The sequence below is a fragment of the Heteronotia binoei genome, chromosome 15 (genome assembly GCF_032191835.1).
Source record: "Heteronotia binoei isolate CCM8104 ecotype False Entrance Well chromosome 15, APGP_CSIRO_Hbin_v1, whole genome shotgun sequence".
NCBI lineage: Eukaryota > Metazoa > Chordata > Lepidosauria > Squamata > Gekkonidae > Heteronotia > Heteronotia binoei.
The window spans coordinates 11,155,641-11,170,415 of NC_083237.1; the positions used below are offsets into that span (position 1 = coordinate 11,155,641).

Sequence of the window (14,775 nt, forward strand, 5' to 3'; positions counted from 1 at the left end):
TTATTTTTTTCTCCTTATTAGTGCCTCTTTTCTGTTCAGCTCAGGTTTCAATGCAATGATATAGCATTTGGGGGAAAAGATACAGCCTAGTAACCCAGCACTAGACACCAAAATAGAAAAGATCTCCACGGCTGTCATGGATTTCCCTTTGCTGCTCAGATAGGCTGGAACAAAAGAGACCCAAACACTACAAAAGATCAACATGCTGAAAGTGATGAACTTGGCTTCATTAAAGCTGTCTGGCAACTTCCTGGCTAGAAAAGCCACCGTGAAGCTGATGAGGGATAAAAGCCCCATGTAGCCCAAGACAATATAAAACATAGTGACAGACCCCTCATTACATTCTAGTATCATACTTTTTGTCAGAGACTCTGTGTCAAAATCAGGAAAAGGTGGTGAGGTTGCCAGCCACACCATAGAAATGCTGGCTTGAACAAGGGAACAGGAAAGGATGATGGAGTTAGCCAGCCATTTCCCCACCCACTTCCTCATGCTGGACCCTGGTTTGGTGGCCATGAAAGCTACAACCACAGTAATGGTTTTGGCCAAAACACAGGAAACAGCCACTGAGAAGATGATGCCGAAAGCAGACTGTCGGAGGAAGCAGGTCACCTTCCTTGGTCGGCCAAGGAATAGAAGAGAAGAAAGTGAGCAGAGCAGGAGAGCGATGAGAAGTACGTAGGTGATCTCTCGGTTGTTGGCTTTGACAATGGGGGTGTCTTTGTGCTTAATGAAGATTCCTAGCACTGTGGCTGTGATGAGGGAAAAACAGACAGCTATGGAAGCCAAACTAATTCCTAAAGGTTCTTCAAAAGACAAGAAGCTTAATGTCTTGGCGATGCATCCGTCTTTGTTTTTGCTTGGATATTGATCACTGTGGCATTTGATGCAATTGTCCATATCTGGGGGGGGGGGGAAGATTATCAGCGGCCATTATATGAAACGTTACATGGGAGCTTTAGGGGCATATTTAGTTTTAGGGGCATATCAACACAGAGTGGTAAAGCAGCAATACTGCAGTACTGTGATCTGAACTCTCTGCTCACGACCTGAGATCTATCCCATCGAAAACTGGTTCAGGTAGACAGCTCAAGGTTGACTCAGCCTTCCATCCTTCTGAGGTCGGTAAAATGAGTACCCAGCTTGCTGGGGGGAAAGTGTGAAAGACTGGGGAAGGCAATGGAAAACCACCCCGTAAAAAGTCTGCCATGAAAACGTTGTGAACGCAACGTCACCCCAGTCGGAAACGACTGGTGCTTGCACAGGGGACCTTTCCTTTTTCAACTCATTATTGGATTTGAAATGCTGGTATTCTAAAAACTCAGATGGTATTCTAAATCATGCTGTGGTTATATATTATAGTTGTTGTCATTGTTTTTCTGCATTGATTTTTAACTATTTGATCTTTACACTGATACAATAAGATCTGGTTTTCTAATACCAGCCTCCAAGTTGTGCCAAAGTGAACACTGCAACACAAATATGCTCCCCAGGTATAATACTGAGTGAGATAGACTCACCCCCATCCCTCCTTCATTCCCCTATGTCTTTATTACTCAGATTTAGCCCTGGTTTGTTGAAATGACCACTCTTCAATTGATCCTTCCTTCATACAAAGCTTGACCTGCCTTATAGTTTCCTCAGAAAATGCAGCAATGTCGAATTTGAAGTTTTTAAAAACTGAAGTAAAGGAAACTTGTGAAACTCCAGATGAAAGGAGCTCAGTTTCTTGACAATTCTGTAACATTTATGGTAATGCAGAATATGAACTTTTTAAAACCACTACTCAGATTTTTTTTTTTAAGTTTTGTGGAAACCCTGGATGATGCTGATTCTGACACTTCTGAGGCTCACTGTGTGACTTGTTTGGAAGGCAATTTGCAGGATCATTTTTTCACTGTTAAAGTTCTGCATGATATATGCAATCATACAGGATGACTGAGTCATATGGGATTACCCATAAAGTTGTTAAAATATCCATAGAAGGAGGAATCATCTTGGGAGGGTGGGGGAGACAGTCTTGCAATATGGACATACGGACATATGAAGCTGCCTTAAACTGAATCAGACCCTTGGTCCATCAAAGTCAGTGTTGTCTACTCAGACTTGCCGCAGCTCTCCAGGGTCTCAAGCTGAAGTTTTTCACACCTATTTGCCTGGATCCTTTTTTGGAGATGCCAGGGATTGAACCTGGGATCTTCTGCTTACCAAGCAGATGCTCTACCACTGAGCCACCATCCCTCCCCATGTGCTTTTTGGTCCCAAGTAATTTGATCAATGATTCTATAAGAATTAGTCAAGGGTATGTTGGCTTTACATAGGCAGCCTCCTTGATCACGATGCATTCGTTAGATCCTTTTCTAACCATTTCGGAAAAGGTTTTGGATCTGAAATTACTTTAGACTGCCTAATGGATGAATTTTTGAAAATCATAGAGAGGCGCAAATCACCTTAACAAGGCTTTTTTCAATTGCATCAAAATTTGACAGTCAAATTACATACTTGTTTGGATTGAAATCTTCCCTCCTGGGCATGGAACACAATCATAGCAGCAAAATGGCTGCCCTTCCCTCTTTTTCTTATGATAGCCAGGTTTGCAGTAATCGCTACACAGAGAAAGGGGCCATGTCTAAAGAAATTTAGGAAGAGAATGTTAGACATTACAGCTGAGGGATGCAGAAAGACATAAGCAATTATGATCATCATATCATTATGATATCTATAATCAATTAATTCTAGGCCCATTAAAGCTCTGATAGAGTAGAGAATTGCTACAAGCATGAGGTTTGTGGCTTAGCAGCTGGGGGAGTTGCTGAAAACTTCTGAGTTCATGTGAAGGGCTGAAGGTGATTGCTGCTGATCGATTAGGAGTGGCTGTGTTCCCCACCCTCTTTGCATTATTTAGCTGCGCCTTGTCAGAGGTGCGAGCCTTTGGCGCGAGCCGAAGGGCGGGAGCTAAAGGGCTCTTAGCCCTCAGAAGTGTTACCTGTTTCACGTGCAGGGCTGGAGAGACAGTCACAAAATAAAAGTCTCAATGTATGGATGAGACGATGGTGTAAGGAGGAAGGGTTTCAGTTTGTTAGGCACTGGGATGCTTTCTGGAACAAGCGGGAGCTGTACAAAAGAGATGGTCTCCACTTGTCCCTAGATGGAACCAGGCTGCTGGCGCTTAAAATCAAAAAGGTGGCAGAGCAGTTTTTAAACTAAATCTAAGCCAACAGGAGGACTCATCTCAAAGGACTCATCTCAAAGAGATGAAGGGTTAACTCTTACTTTTCTACTGGGTAATGGATCAGAGTTGTCCAGTGAGATGGTGACAAACAGAATGGACTGCCTGCCAGAGTCTCGAGGCGGCAGGAGGAAGGTGGCGGGCCTAGCTTGCCTGGGAAATTGTTTATTTATTTATTTATTTATTTATTTATTTATTTATTTATTTATTTATTTATTTATTTATTTATTTATTTTATTTAGGATTTATATCCCACCCTTCCCACGAAATTATAGATGTTTCCACACAAATGCTACAAGTGTTCAAAGTAAAATTGGTGAGTTGGAATGTTTAGTGTCGGGAGAAAACAGACATTGTGGGAATTGCCCCCCTAGTCGGAATAAAGAGGCTGACACAGAATGTTGGGGAAACGGGCCACTTTATTTAATTAACACAATTAACACGGCAAGGGCAACCTACAGTGGGACAAGCCCTGGGGTCTTCCACAGAACCCGCCAAGTCCCACGAAGGGCGATGCACCCTGCCCCCAGCACGAGCCATAAGATTCTGGCTAATGCCAGGCCGGCCAGGCCAAAGCCCTCCCCTAAACTTCTGCCCCGATACCCAGAAGGAGGCGAATTTAGGAGGAGGCATGAATACGATCCGCATTGTACAGCATTGAGCCGTAAAGCCCATCTGCCGCTCCTGCGTATCGACTGCACGAACAGGTGCAGCTGCCTGGGTGCTCACCTGCAAGGTATAAACCCCTTGCACCTTCTGCCACCGCCCATGCCAAGCCTCTGCTTAGGCAATGGCGCCCCACCGAGCAGCCAAGGCCGCTCGCCCTTGCCGAATGGCCCCATTCCCCACATCGGCAGATGCATCACATCTAGCCGGCACTGCACCCCCATGCCCTTCCTACCAGGAGGAAGAAGGAAGGTGCCCAGACCTTCGCTAAGGCCGGCACAGGGCCAGATTCGCCTTTCGTCGGGCCCACTCGACCCCGCTGGGTCCCGAGTGTCCAGCCAGGCCGGTGCAATAGGCGCCCGGTAAGTCGGACTCCAGGCCACCCCCGCACGATGGCCCGGAGCTCCGCCACTGACTGCTAAAAACAAGGGGGGGGACTGCCCCATCAACCCCGGTCATTCCCACAAGGGGAATGCAAACAGAGGAAGGTACCCAGACCATCCCCCCAGAGGCCGCCACAGGGCCAGGTGAGGCTTCCGCCTGGCCCACTCGGCCCCACCGGGCCCAAGCAGGCAGCCAGACTCTAAAGTGGTGGCCCGTTATGTCGGCTCCAGGCCACCCCCACACGATGGCCCGGAGCTCCACCACCGGCTTATACAAAACGGGGGGGGGCCCTCCCACCCCGATCATTCCCATCAAGGGGAATGCGAACAAAGGAAGGTACCCAGACCGACCTTCAAGGCCACCACAGGGCCAGATAACGCCTTCGTCTGGCCCGCTCGACCCAACTAGGCCCTGGCAGCCAGCCAGACCTGCCAATAATTGACGGCCAGAGGGGTAGGACTCCGGGTCCCCCCCGCACGATACCTCAGGGCTCAGCTACCGCTTTAGTAACGGTAGGAGCTGCGGCCAACTCATCCCCCAGGCGCTCCAGCGTTCTGCCACTGCCTGCACCCACAGCACCAAGTCTGACGCAGGCGATCTCCTTGCATAATGGGCCGCCCCAACACCATACAGACCAAAAACGAATCAGCCCACCATGGCAGGACACCCACCTCTTGATGGACAGACCTGGAAAGCCCACTGGTGCAGCAGTGGATGTGGCCCCCATTTGGAAAAAATGGTGCAATCCTATACCCAGTCCATCCACGCTTGGCCGGGGCCAGACCCATAGCCACCCGAAATGACTTAACAAGGGGGGGGGTGACTCTGTACCATCCCCCCTACAGCACATAGCGTTGACGCTTACACCGTAACTCCCGGCCCCACACAGGGACGAATAAACGACAAGTGCCCAGTAACCATTGATCCGGTAGATCGGCATACCGGCAGCCCAACTCTTAGGAAATTTGACGTCGCCATGTGACGTCCAGACCACCAATCGATTCCGGGCAGCCAAAACGGCCTCCACCCGAAGAATGTCAAAACAAGAGCAGGCGCGACTGCCGAAAATCGTGCCGTCACATGGCCTAAGCCGTATCAGGCAAACCCGGTTAAACCTCCTAGTATGAACGGCGGGGAGGCTCGCCCTGCGCATCCTGCGCACCCAGCTCATGCAGCAACCTTTCGACCACTTGGGACTCCAAATCCCGGACTGGATTTGAAACGCTAATCGTCTTGCAAGAAGCCGCGGCGGCCAACTATGTCAGATAAGCCTAACCTTCAGGCCCGATATTATTCCGAAGCGCACAGAATGACATACAACCACCGCAACATAGGGCCGACTATCCCGGCAGCGCATATGTCTACCCGTCCTGCCTTGTCGAGTGATAAGTTCGGCACCCTCCGTGTACCTGGGGACAAGGTAACAGAAATGCCCAGCCACTATCGCCTGGCGAGCTACCATGACTCCCCAGGAATTGGATCCAGCAGAAAATCTGCCTTCAACCACCGACATGAAGCTCGTCCCTTCAGACCGATTACCCACAATGGCAGATGAATTTCACCTGGCCGGCACTGTACCCCCATGCCCTTCCTGCCAGGAGAAAGAAGAAAGGTACCCAGACCTTCGCCAAGACCGCTACAGGGCCAGACTCGCCTTCCGTCAAGCCCGCCCGACCCCGCCGGGTCCCGAGCGTCCAGCCAGACCAGTAGAATAGGCGCCCGGTTAGTCAGACTCCAGGCCACCACCACACGATGGCCGGGGGCTCCGCCACCGACTTTACTGACAAGAAAAAGGGGGGGGGAGAGCTGCCCCACCAACCGCGATCATTCCCTCCGAGGAGAATGCAAACAAAGGAAGGTACCCCGACCATCCCCCCAGGTCACCACAGGGCCGGGTAAGCCAACAGACTGGCACGCTCGACTAAACCCGGCCCAAGCAGACAGCCGAACACTAAAGTGGCAGCCAGGTGAGTCGGACCCCAGGCCACCCCCACACGATGGCCCGGAGCTCCGCCACCGGCTTCAGACAAAATTGGGGGGGGGAGGCTGTCCTTCCCGCCCCGCTCATTCCCACTGAGGTGAGTGCTGACAAAGGAAGGTACCCAGACCGACCATCAAGGCCCATAATTGATGGCCAGAGGGGTCGAACTCCAGGCCACCCCCACACGATGGCCCGGAGCTCAGCTACCGCCTTCAGTAAAGGCGGAAGCTGCGGCCCGCTCATGAAAATGGTTGCAGGCCCTATACCAAGTCACCCGCACTTAACCCGGGCCAGGCCCATAACCGCCTGAAATGACTTAACGAGGGGGGGGGGTGACTCTGCACACTCCCCCCCTTCAGCCCATAGAGTTGACGCTTACACCGTCACCCCCGGCCCCGTTCTGGGACGATTAAGCAACAAATGCCCAAAACCACTGCTCCGGTGGATCACCATACCTGCAGCCCAATTCTTCCAAATTTGACGTCGCCATGTGGTGCACAGACCACCAAACGTTCCGGGCCGCCAAATTGGCCCCCACCCGACGGCCACTGAAAACAGAATTCGGTGCGACCCAGAAAATTGTGTCGACTCCTGGCCTGAGCCGTCTCCGGCAACCCGGTCTGACACCCTAGTATGGACGGCGAGGGGGCTCACCACGTGCATCGTTTAAAATGCCATCATTTTGTTAAAAGATAAGGTGGCCCACTGCGCCATATCATCTTCATCTTTAGGCCCCATATCCTACTGATGAGCCCAGAACGCCATACAGACCATAGCAACATTGGCCGACTGTCACAAAGTCACATAAGAACATAAGAGAAACCGTGCTAGATCAGACCCATGGCCCATCCAAACCATCACTCTGTGTCACACAGGAACATAAGAGAAACCATGCTGGATCAGACCAATGGCCCCTCCCATCCATCACTCTGTGTTACACAAGAACATAAGAAAAACCATGCTGGATCAGACAAATGGCCCATCCCAACCATCACTCTGTGTCACATAAGAACATAAGCGAAGCCATGCTGGAGCAGACCAATGGCCCATCCAAACCACCATTCCGTGTCACACAAGAACACAAGAGAAACCGTGCTGGACCAGACCAACGGCCCACCCAGTCCACCACTCCGTGCCACACAAGAACATAAACGAAACCATGCTGGATCAGGCCGATGGCCCCTCCAATCCGCCACTCCGTGTCACACAAGAACACAAGAGAAAACGTGCTGGACCAGACAAATGGCCCATCCAATCCATCACTCATTGTCACACAAGAACATACGAGAAACCATGCCGGATCAGACCAATGGCCCATCCAAACCAGAACTCGGTGTCAAATAAGAACATAAGCGAAACCATGCTGGATCAGACCAATGGCCCCTCCAAACCATCACTCTGTGTCACAGGGGAACATAAGCAAAACCATGCTGGATCAGACCAATGGCCCATCCAATCCATCACTCTGTGTCACACAAAAACACAAGAGAAACCATGCTGGATCAGCCAATGTCCCCTCCAATCCAACACTCAGCGTCACGTAAGAACGTAAACGAAACCATGCTGGATCAGACCAGTGGCCCATCCAAACCATCACTCTGTGTCGCCTAATAACAAAAGCGAAACCCTGCTGGATCAGACCAATGGCCCATCCAATCCATCACTCTGTGTCACACAAGAACATAAGAGAAACTATGCTGGATCAGACCAATGGCCATCCAATACCTCACTCAGCGTCACATAAGAACATAAGAGAAACCATGCTGGATCAGACCAATGGCCCATCCAATCCCTCACTCAGCGACACCTAAGAGAAACCATGCTGGATCATACCAATGGCCCATCCAACCCATCACTCTGTTTCACATAAGAATATAAGCGAAACCATGCTGGAGCAGACCAATGGCCCATCCAATCCATCACTCTGTGTCACCCAAGAACATAAGAGAAACCATGCTGGATCAGACCAATGGCCATCCAATCCATCACTCAGCGTCCCATAAGAGAAACCATGCTGGATCAGACCAATGGCCCATCCAACCCTCACTCTGTTTCACATAAGAACATAAGAGAAACCATGCTGGATCAGACCAATGGCCCATCCAACCCTCACTCTGTTTGACATAAGAACATAAGAGAAACCATGCTGGATCAGACCAATGGCCCATCGAACCCTCACTCTGTTTCACATAAGAGCAACTATGCGGGATCATACCAATGGCCCATCCAAACCATCACTCTGTTTCACATAAGAATATAAACGAAAACATGCTGGATCAGCCCAAAGGCCCATCCAATCCATCACTCTACGCCACAGAAAACCAAGATACGTCATGTTGGACCAGGCCAAAACCCCTCCAGTACATGAACCGTTGACGGAGGGAGGGGGGGGAACCGACCCCGAAGAGCCGCGGCCACCCGCCTGTATTGACAAGGGGGGGAGGGGGCAAAACCTCGCTTAACCCCCCTGCAAGCCGGCCACAGCTCGGCTCAGGCACGCCCACCCAGAGGCCCCCGGCCTACAAGCCGGAAGCCCCGCGGTCTGCTCCCGCGGGAGCGCGCCGGCCCGACCGCCGCGGCCGCCGCAGGGCCGGCCAGACCGACGCGGCCCACCTCCGCTCCTGGCCCAAGAGGCCAGGCCGACACCCCGCAGCCGGCTGCCCCGGGAGCTCGCCGGCCCGGCCCGGCCGCGGCCGCCGCAGAGCCGGCCGGCCCGACGCGGCCCGACTCCGCCCGCGGCCAAAGCCGCTAGGCCGCACGCCCAGCAGTCTGCTCCCCCAGGAGCTCACCGGCCCGACCGCGCCGCCGCTGCCGCAGAGCCGGCCAGCCCGACGCGGCCCGCCTCCGCTCTCGGCCCCAGGAGCCAGGAAACATTCGCCCTGGCCGAGAGCGGCAACGCAACTGAGCTGGGAGGGCGGGGCCGAGGCTACAAGAGCCCCGACGCTCTGCCCCACTGCCACTCCCGGATGGAGGGAAGCTCAAAGGCAGCCTCCCCTCCTTCCAGGGAGGCAAAAGGCGGCCCTGTGGCGCGCAGCCGCTTTGCGGCGCGGCCTTTGCGGGGCCGAATTTCAGAAACTTGGTGGAATGAGGAGAATCAGTGGGACATAGTGATTCCTGGATATAAGTTATATCGGAAGAATAGGGAGGGAAGGGTTGGAGGTGGGGTGGCTCTGTATGTCAGAGAGGGCATACGGTCCAGTAAGACTCTGGTCAGAGAATTTGGATTCCCATCTAGAAATGCTTTGGGTTGAAATAGAGGGTTAACCATGGGAGTTTGTTATCGCCCACCAAATCAAAAGATAGAGGATGACTATAATATGATGGAAGGCTTAAAGATGGTGGCTAGACGTAAAAACTGTGTCATCATAGGTGATTTTAATTACCCGCAGATTGATTGGGTCAATATGTGTTCTGGTTGAGAGAAAGAGATTGAGTTTCTAGATGCTCTCAATGACTGTGCTATGGAGCAGATGATCTCTGAACCTATCAGGGGTGGGGTGATCCTGGATTTGGTCCTAAGTAATGCCCAAGACTTGGTGAGAGATGTAAAAGAGATCGCACCGCTTGGGAGCAGTGACCATAATGTTATTGATTTCATCATTTGTAAAAATAGAGAGTTGCCCCAAAAGACCAGCACAACCACGTTTAACTTTAAAAGTGGAAAATTCTCTGAGATGAGGAGGCATGTGAAGAGGAAACTGAAAGGAAAGTTAAATACTGTCAAAACCCTTGGGGAAGCTTGGAGGCTATTTAAAACTACAATCCTAGAAGCTCAGATAAAATATATACCACAAGTTAGGAAAGGCACAAACAGGTATAAGAGAAGGCCTGCATGGTTAACAAACAAAGTAATGGAAGCTGTAAAAGGTAAGAAGGACTCCTTTAAGTGGTGGAAAGCTAGTCCAAGTGCGATTAATAAAAGGAAACACAGGCAGTGGCAAATCAAATGCAAGACTGTGTTTTTTTTTTCCATGACTGCCATATTAATCTGCCAAAGGTAACATTTTTTTTCACCATCACACATACCTGGAAAACCTGTTGTTGGTTTCAAATGTTCTAAAATGTACAAATATTTTTGAATTTATACATATATCTGAAGTGTTTCAGTGCAGACCCTGGCTTGTCCTGAAGAATGAGATGAATCAATCAAGAAAAAAACCATGATAGGCAAATCAGAACAAAACAAAACATGGCCCTCAGTTAACAACCCAGAGAGTGGAGAAGCACCTTAGAAAACAGAAATATATACCTCATTAAAAATGGTTTGCCATACAATCATATTCTCATGAATGATGAATTTTTCTCCTTCAGCTGCATTGGGATTTATCTGTCCAATTTTTACCCTGTGGAATGACTTGTTTGGGAATGTGACCATGTTTGTTATATCAAATCCATCTCCCATATCCCATTTATCATTAAAAGAGACTCTTTCTCCAGCTGAGTTATTAAATGCAATGCCTTGTAGAACAGGGTGGACCTAGTTGAAAGCAGAAAAGGAAGCAAAACACTGAAGTCTGAGTGTTGATATAATACAAATGTTATAACTTCATATCATTTCAGAATAACTAAGTCTATTAATTTTTCATTTACAGTGAATGAAATGAAATCTATAGTGACTATTTTGCTTTTTTGATTATCACTAGGAATAAGAAGGCATAAAAGTTGATTCCATATACTGTGTTTATTATCGGGCCAGTCAGGAAAAGTGCTCGTTTTCTACCATCATAGACATGCTAAAGAGACGTTTTCTTGGATCAATTGTACCTGCCAAGGTTGGACATCATAAAGTTCCATTATTCCACCACTGTCCATTGCCCTGTGATTGAATTGGGATGAGTACAGCACATGAACAGCATGTGCTATGGCATAGACAGCATTGTAAATGCTGTAGCTGTGGCCAGTCATGCCCATTTCAAAAAGAGAACTAGGAAGACTCTCCAACCTCTCCTCCCCAGTACATGTTTCACTGATGGCCATTGGCTCCTGGGGATTGGGATAGAAACAGTCAAATGCCTGCTCCCAGAAAACCTTGAGAAAACCATTCTCTTGTTTCTCAAAGGGCTTTACATCTTGAAGAAAGTTCTGGAAGCCAGGAGGTTCATTTGAGTGAAATGTGAAGGAAATGGTTCCATAGAAGAACTCAAAATCCCATTCCCTCTGAAGACTTGTCAGTGAAAAATCAATTTGTGGTGTCATAATCCACACTTTTCTCAATGATGCATCTTCCTTATAACTGGGATTGCCGAGAAATAGAAGAGTGAGTCCCAAAAGGACCGTTGAGTCTCCATAGAGGATAAATGTGTTGGCTTTGCAGTCTCTAAAAGGTAGATATATGTTTAAAAACATATCAGTGAGATTATCCAAGTCGTTCCAATTGTGTTTGGTAGGAATTTTCAGTCTCAAAGCTGAGCAGATGCCATTTTGGGAAAGCAGTGGCTCCAGGACCTTCAAGAAATGTTCTCCCTGGTCATCATCCCCAGCAAGAAGGGCAACCCAGTTCCACTGGAAATGGAGAAGTAACTGGATGATCCCGTGATTCAGATGAGCTTCATTCGGAGCCATGTGGTAAAAGGAAGGGGACTGGTTTGCATCCCTCTCTTCTGGGGCAAGTGAGCCATATGTCAGCTGAAAGGAATTGTACATATCGGTATATATTAGATGTGTTAAGAGAACTGGTTGACTGCAAGTGTTTTGTTTTATCGGAATAGTTCATGAAGGAAACTGTAGATCTGGCAAGAGTTGAAACATTGTTCTCATTGGTTCATCACAGGTGGTGGAGACCTAGGGTGATTTGTTGAAAATCCAAGTTTTAAAAGGATCTCATACTTTCACTTGAACGTGTTGTGTCGCCTTATAATGAGTCAAGAACTGGTCTAATGGTCAATAATGCCTATTTGGTTGGCAGTGGCTCTCCAGGCATTTATGTTAAGGGTTTGTCAGATCACCTAAAGCATAACTTTAACTGAGGATGCTAGAGACTGAGGCTGCCCCTTTATCAGCAAAGCAGATGTTTTACTGCTTATCCTCAGTACTTCCTCATTATATCATCCTTGTTCTTCTCCTCCCTTGAGTGAAACAACTTTTTTTGCATTCATTTTTACTGACATTCACCCCCCAACTTCTTTTACATCCCATAAAACTCCCAGAAAAGAAGAAAAATTGCAGATTTATACCCCACACTTCTCTCTGAATCAGAGACTCAGAGCGACTTACAATCTTCAATATCTTCTCCCCCCTGTGAGGTGGGTGGGGCTGAGAGAACTCTCACAGCAGCTGCCCTTTCAAGGACAACTCCTGCGAGAGCTATGGCTAACCCAAGGCATTCCTGCAAGTGCAAGTGTCGGAGTGGGGAATCAAGCCCAGTTCTCCCAGATAAGAGTCTGCGCACTCAACCACTACACCAAACCACTACACCAAATAATAATTGGTTACATCACTTCTTCTAATCATAGGTCTTATTTATTTGATTTGATTTTTAGCCCACCGTAGAACAGGCTCATGGCAGGTTACATCGTAAAGGCAGTCAACAGTAAAAACAGTAAAAGATCAATTTAAAATATATACAATCTTACCTGTGGAATCTTGTAGAGACTGAGGATGTCTGACTTGTGGAAGGAGGTATCAGAGCTAAATTTTCCAATGACAGCAATTAGGTTTTTATGGGCATCACATTCAAAGTTAGGTAAATATCGATGCACGTTAAAGAGCAACCTGAGGGTGGTCTCCTTATCATAGCGGCTGTCATAGCTGTGGAACCCAAGAGTGACATTGGGCAAGAATGTGGGATTTTTGTTGATCTCTATTATAGCAAATACCAGAGCCAGGACATGTTGGTAGGATTTTGTAGCTGTACTATAAGAGATATGGAGATACGAAAAACAATGATGTCAACAGGAGAAGGAAAAAGGCTCGAGAGATCAGTGTTTTGCCACGCACTGAAACAAGAAATTGTGGTGGAGTTTGAATGTGAGCATGTCAGTTTGGTTGGGTGTGCTACCACGCAGACATCTAACCATTAGAACATGGTAGAACACAAAGCCTGGAAATTCAATAACAGCGCTTTCTGAGATATCTTTTCATCTCACTGTTCTCTGTAAAAAAAAAATTATAAACTCTTGTCCTACTTCACTATGACCCAAAGAACAGTTCCACTCTTGGTTGGGCGAGGCTGTGGTGACTAAATGAAAGCACCCTCCCCAAGACAGCACAGAATGTAGAGTTAGCAGAGAGTTACTTGTGCAGTGATTCAGATAAGGGTGCTACAAACATCCTCTGCCTATAAAAGTTTGGAGGATGTATGTTAGATGTCTGTTAGTGGATTCAAGGGAAGACTTTGGACGTTTCTGCCTGGCTCATTGGAGCCATACGGACTGAGCTAGGGGACTTGGCAACAAAGGGCTGCAGGATTCAAATCCCTGCAGCCCAGGACCAATCGCAAGCCCCCACCGATTTGAATGACCCAATAACGTGCTTGCGCAGAAACCCAGAGATGTATATAAGTTTGGCCCGTGGGCCCCAACGCCAGTCTTGTAATGTGACCTTATACTATGTCACTCTTATTAAAAGAGCTTGTTATCACTGACTCTGAGTCTCTGCCATGTATAAAAGCTACTATATAATAATGTCTTAATGCTGTCTGCTTCCCCTCTAGCTCAGGAAAGTCTTCTTTCTGGATGCACACACGACAGATGGATTGCAAACAAGCCTCAGTCAATAAGATTCTGAATGTGATTGGAAAAGAGGAACCCAGAGCGGGGGAGGGACAAACACTGGTCTATCTCCCCCACCCCACCCCCTTCAACCATCCACATCCTTCCATCAACTTGTGTTAAAATGCAGGGTTAGGCAAAGTGCACAAGAGGTACCTAATGATTCCTTACTATGGATTCCTGTATAACTCCTGAGCTGGATGTTGTCTGAAATCTATTTCATGCACATGGTAAAATAAATGAGAAGCAATTTCACCAATGAGGAGATCTCCCAGCTGGAACCATTCAAGAGGAACAGGGAGTGCATCCTTCATGCCACACTTGGTGGGCTCTGCTTTGCATGCAGTTGAAGGTAAAAGCAGAAGCATAACCACCACCACTAGTTCCAACATCCTGCCAAGAATGAAAATCCGTTCAGCACAACGCAGGCCAACAACAACGACATAAAAATTGTAAAAACAATATGGACCTAAATAGGTGAAACGTAAGATATTTAAAAAATAAAGTGAAAATAAAATATAGGACATTAGTATGAATAATAAGATATGGCAAATAATACAGTAGTGGTCAAACATCTTCTAGCTTAATAAATATAGTACATATAATAAAAAAAATAAAAATTATACAGCTCCAGAAAAAATATTAACTGGAATACACTAGTTAAAATTACAATCTGGTACCTCAACATTAACTTGTAAAACCATAAAATGCAATTTGATTGCATGGGAACAAAATTTGGCAACTTTATGCATGGTCTCTGTATAAATATCAGTTTCAGTAGCATTTGTGATGGTATACAGAGTACT

The 14,775-nt window shown here is 47.9% G+C and overlaps 1 protein-coding gene across 1 annotated transcript; it reads right to left on the bottom strand.

Annotated features, from left to right (window-relative positions):
- On the bottom strand, positions 1-5,219 carry LOC132583012 (vomeronasal type-2 receptor 26-like). The gene is made up of 4 exons (XM_060254678.1): positions 5,145-5,219; positions 4,158-4,313; positions 2,503-2,629; positions 1-902 (listed from the first exon to the last, which is right to left on the bottom strand). The coding sequence occupies exons 1-4, from the start codon at positions 5,217-5,219 to the stop codon at positions 1-3; spliced, it is 1,260 nt and encodes a 419-aa protein (XP_060110661.1).
- Between the last annotated feature and the right edge of the window lie 9,556 nt (positions 5,220-14,775).

Bases quoted from the DNA above. Each gene is read 5' to 3' on its own strand.
- LOC132583012 (XM_060254678.1), bottom strand. From the start codon at position 5,219: ATGCCGATCTACCGGATCAATGGTTACTGGGCACTTGTCGTTTATTCG. The intron at 4,314-5,144 runs GTAAGCGTCAAC...CCTTGTTTTTAG, and splicing joins GTGGGGCCGGGAGTTACGGT to CAGTCAGTGGCGGAGCTCCG. The intron at 903-2,502 runs GTATGTAATTTG...CCCCCCCCCCAG, and splicing joins GAAGATTTCAATCCAAACAA to ATATGGACAATTGCATCAAA.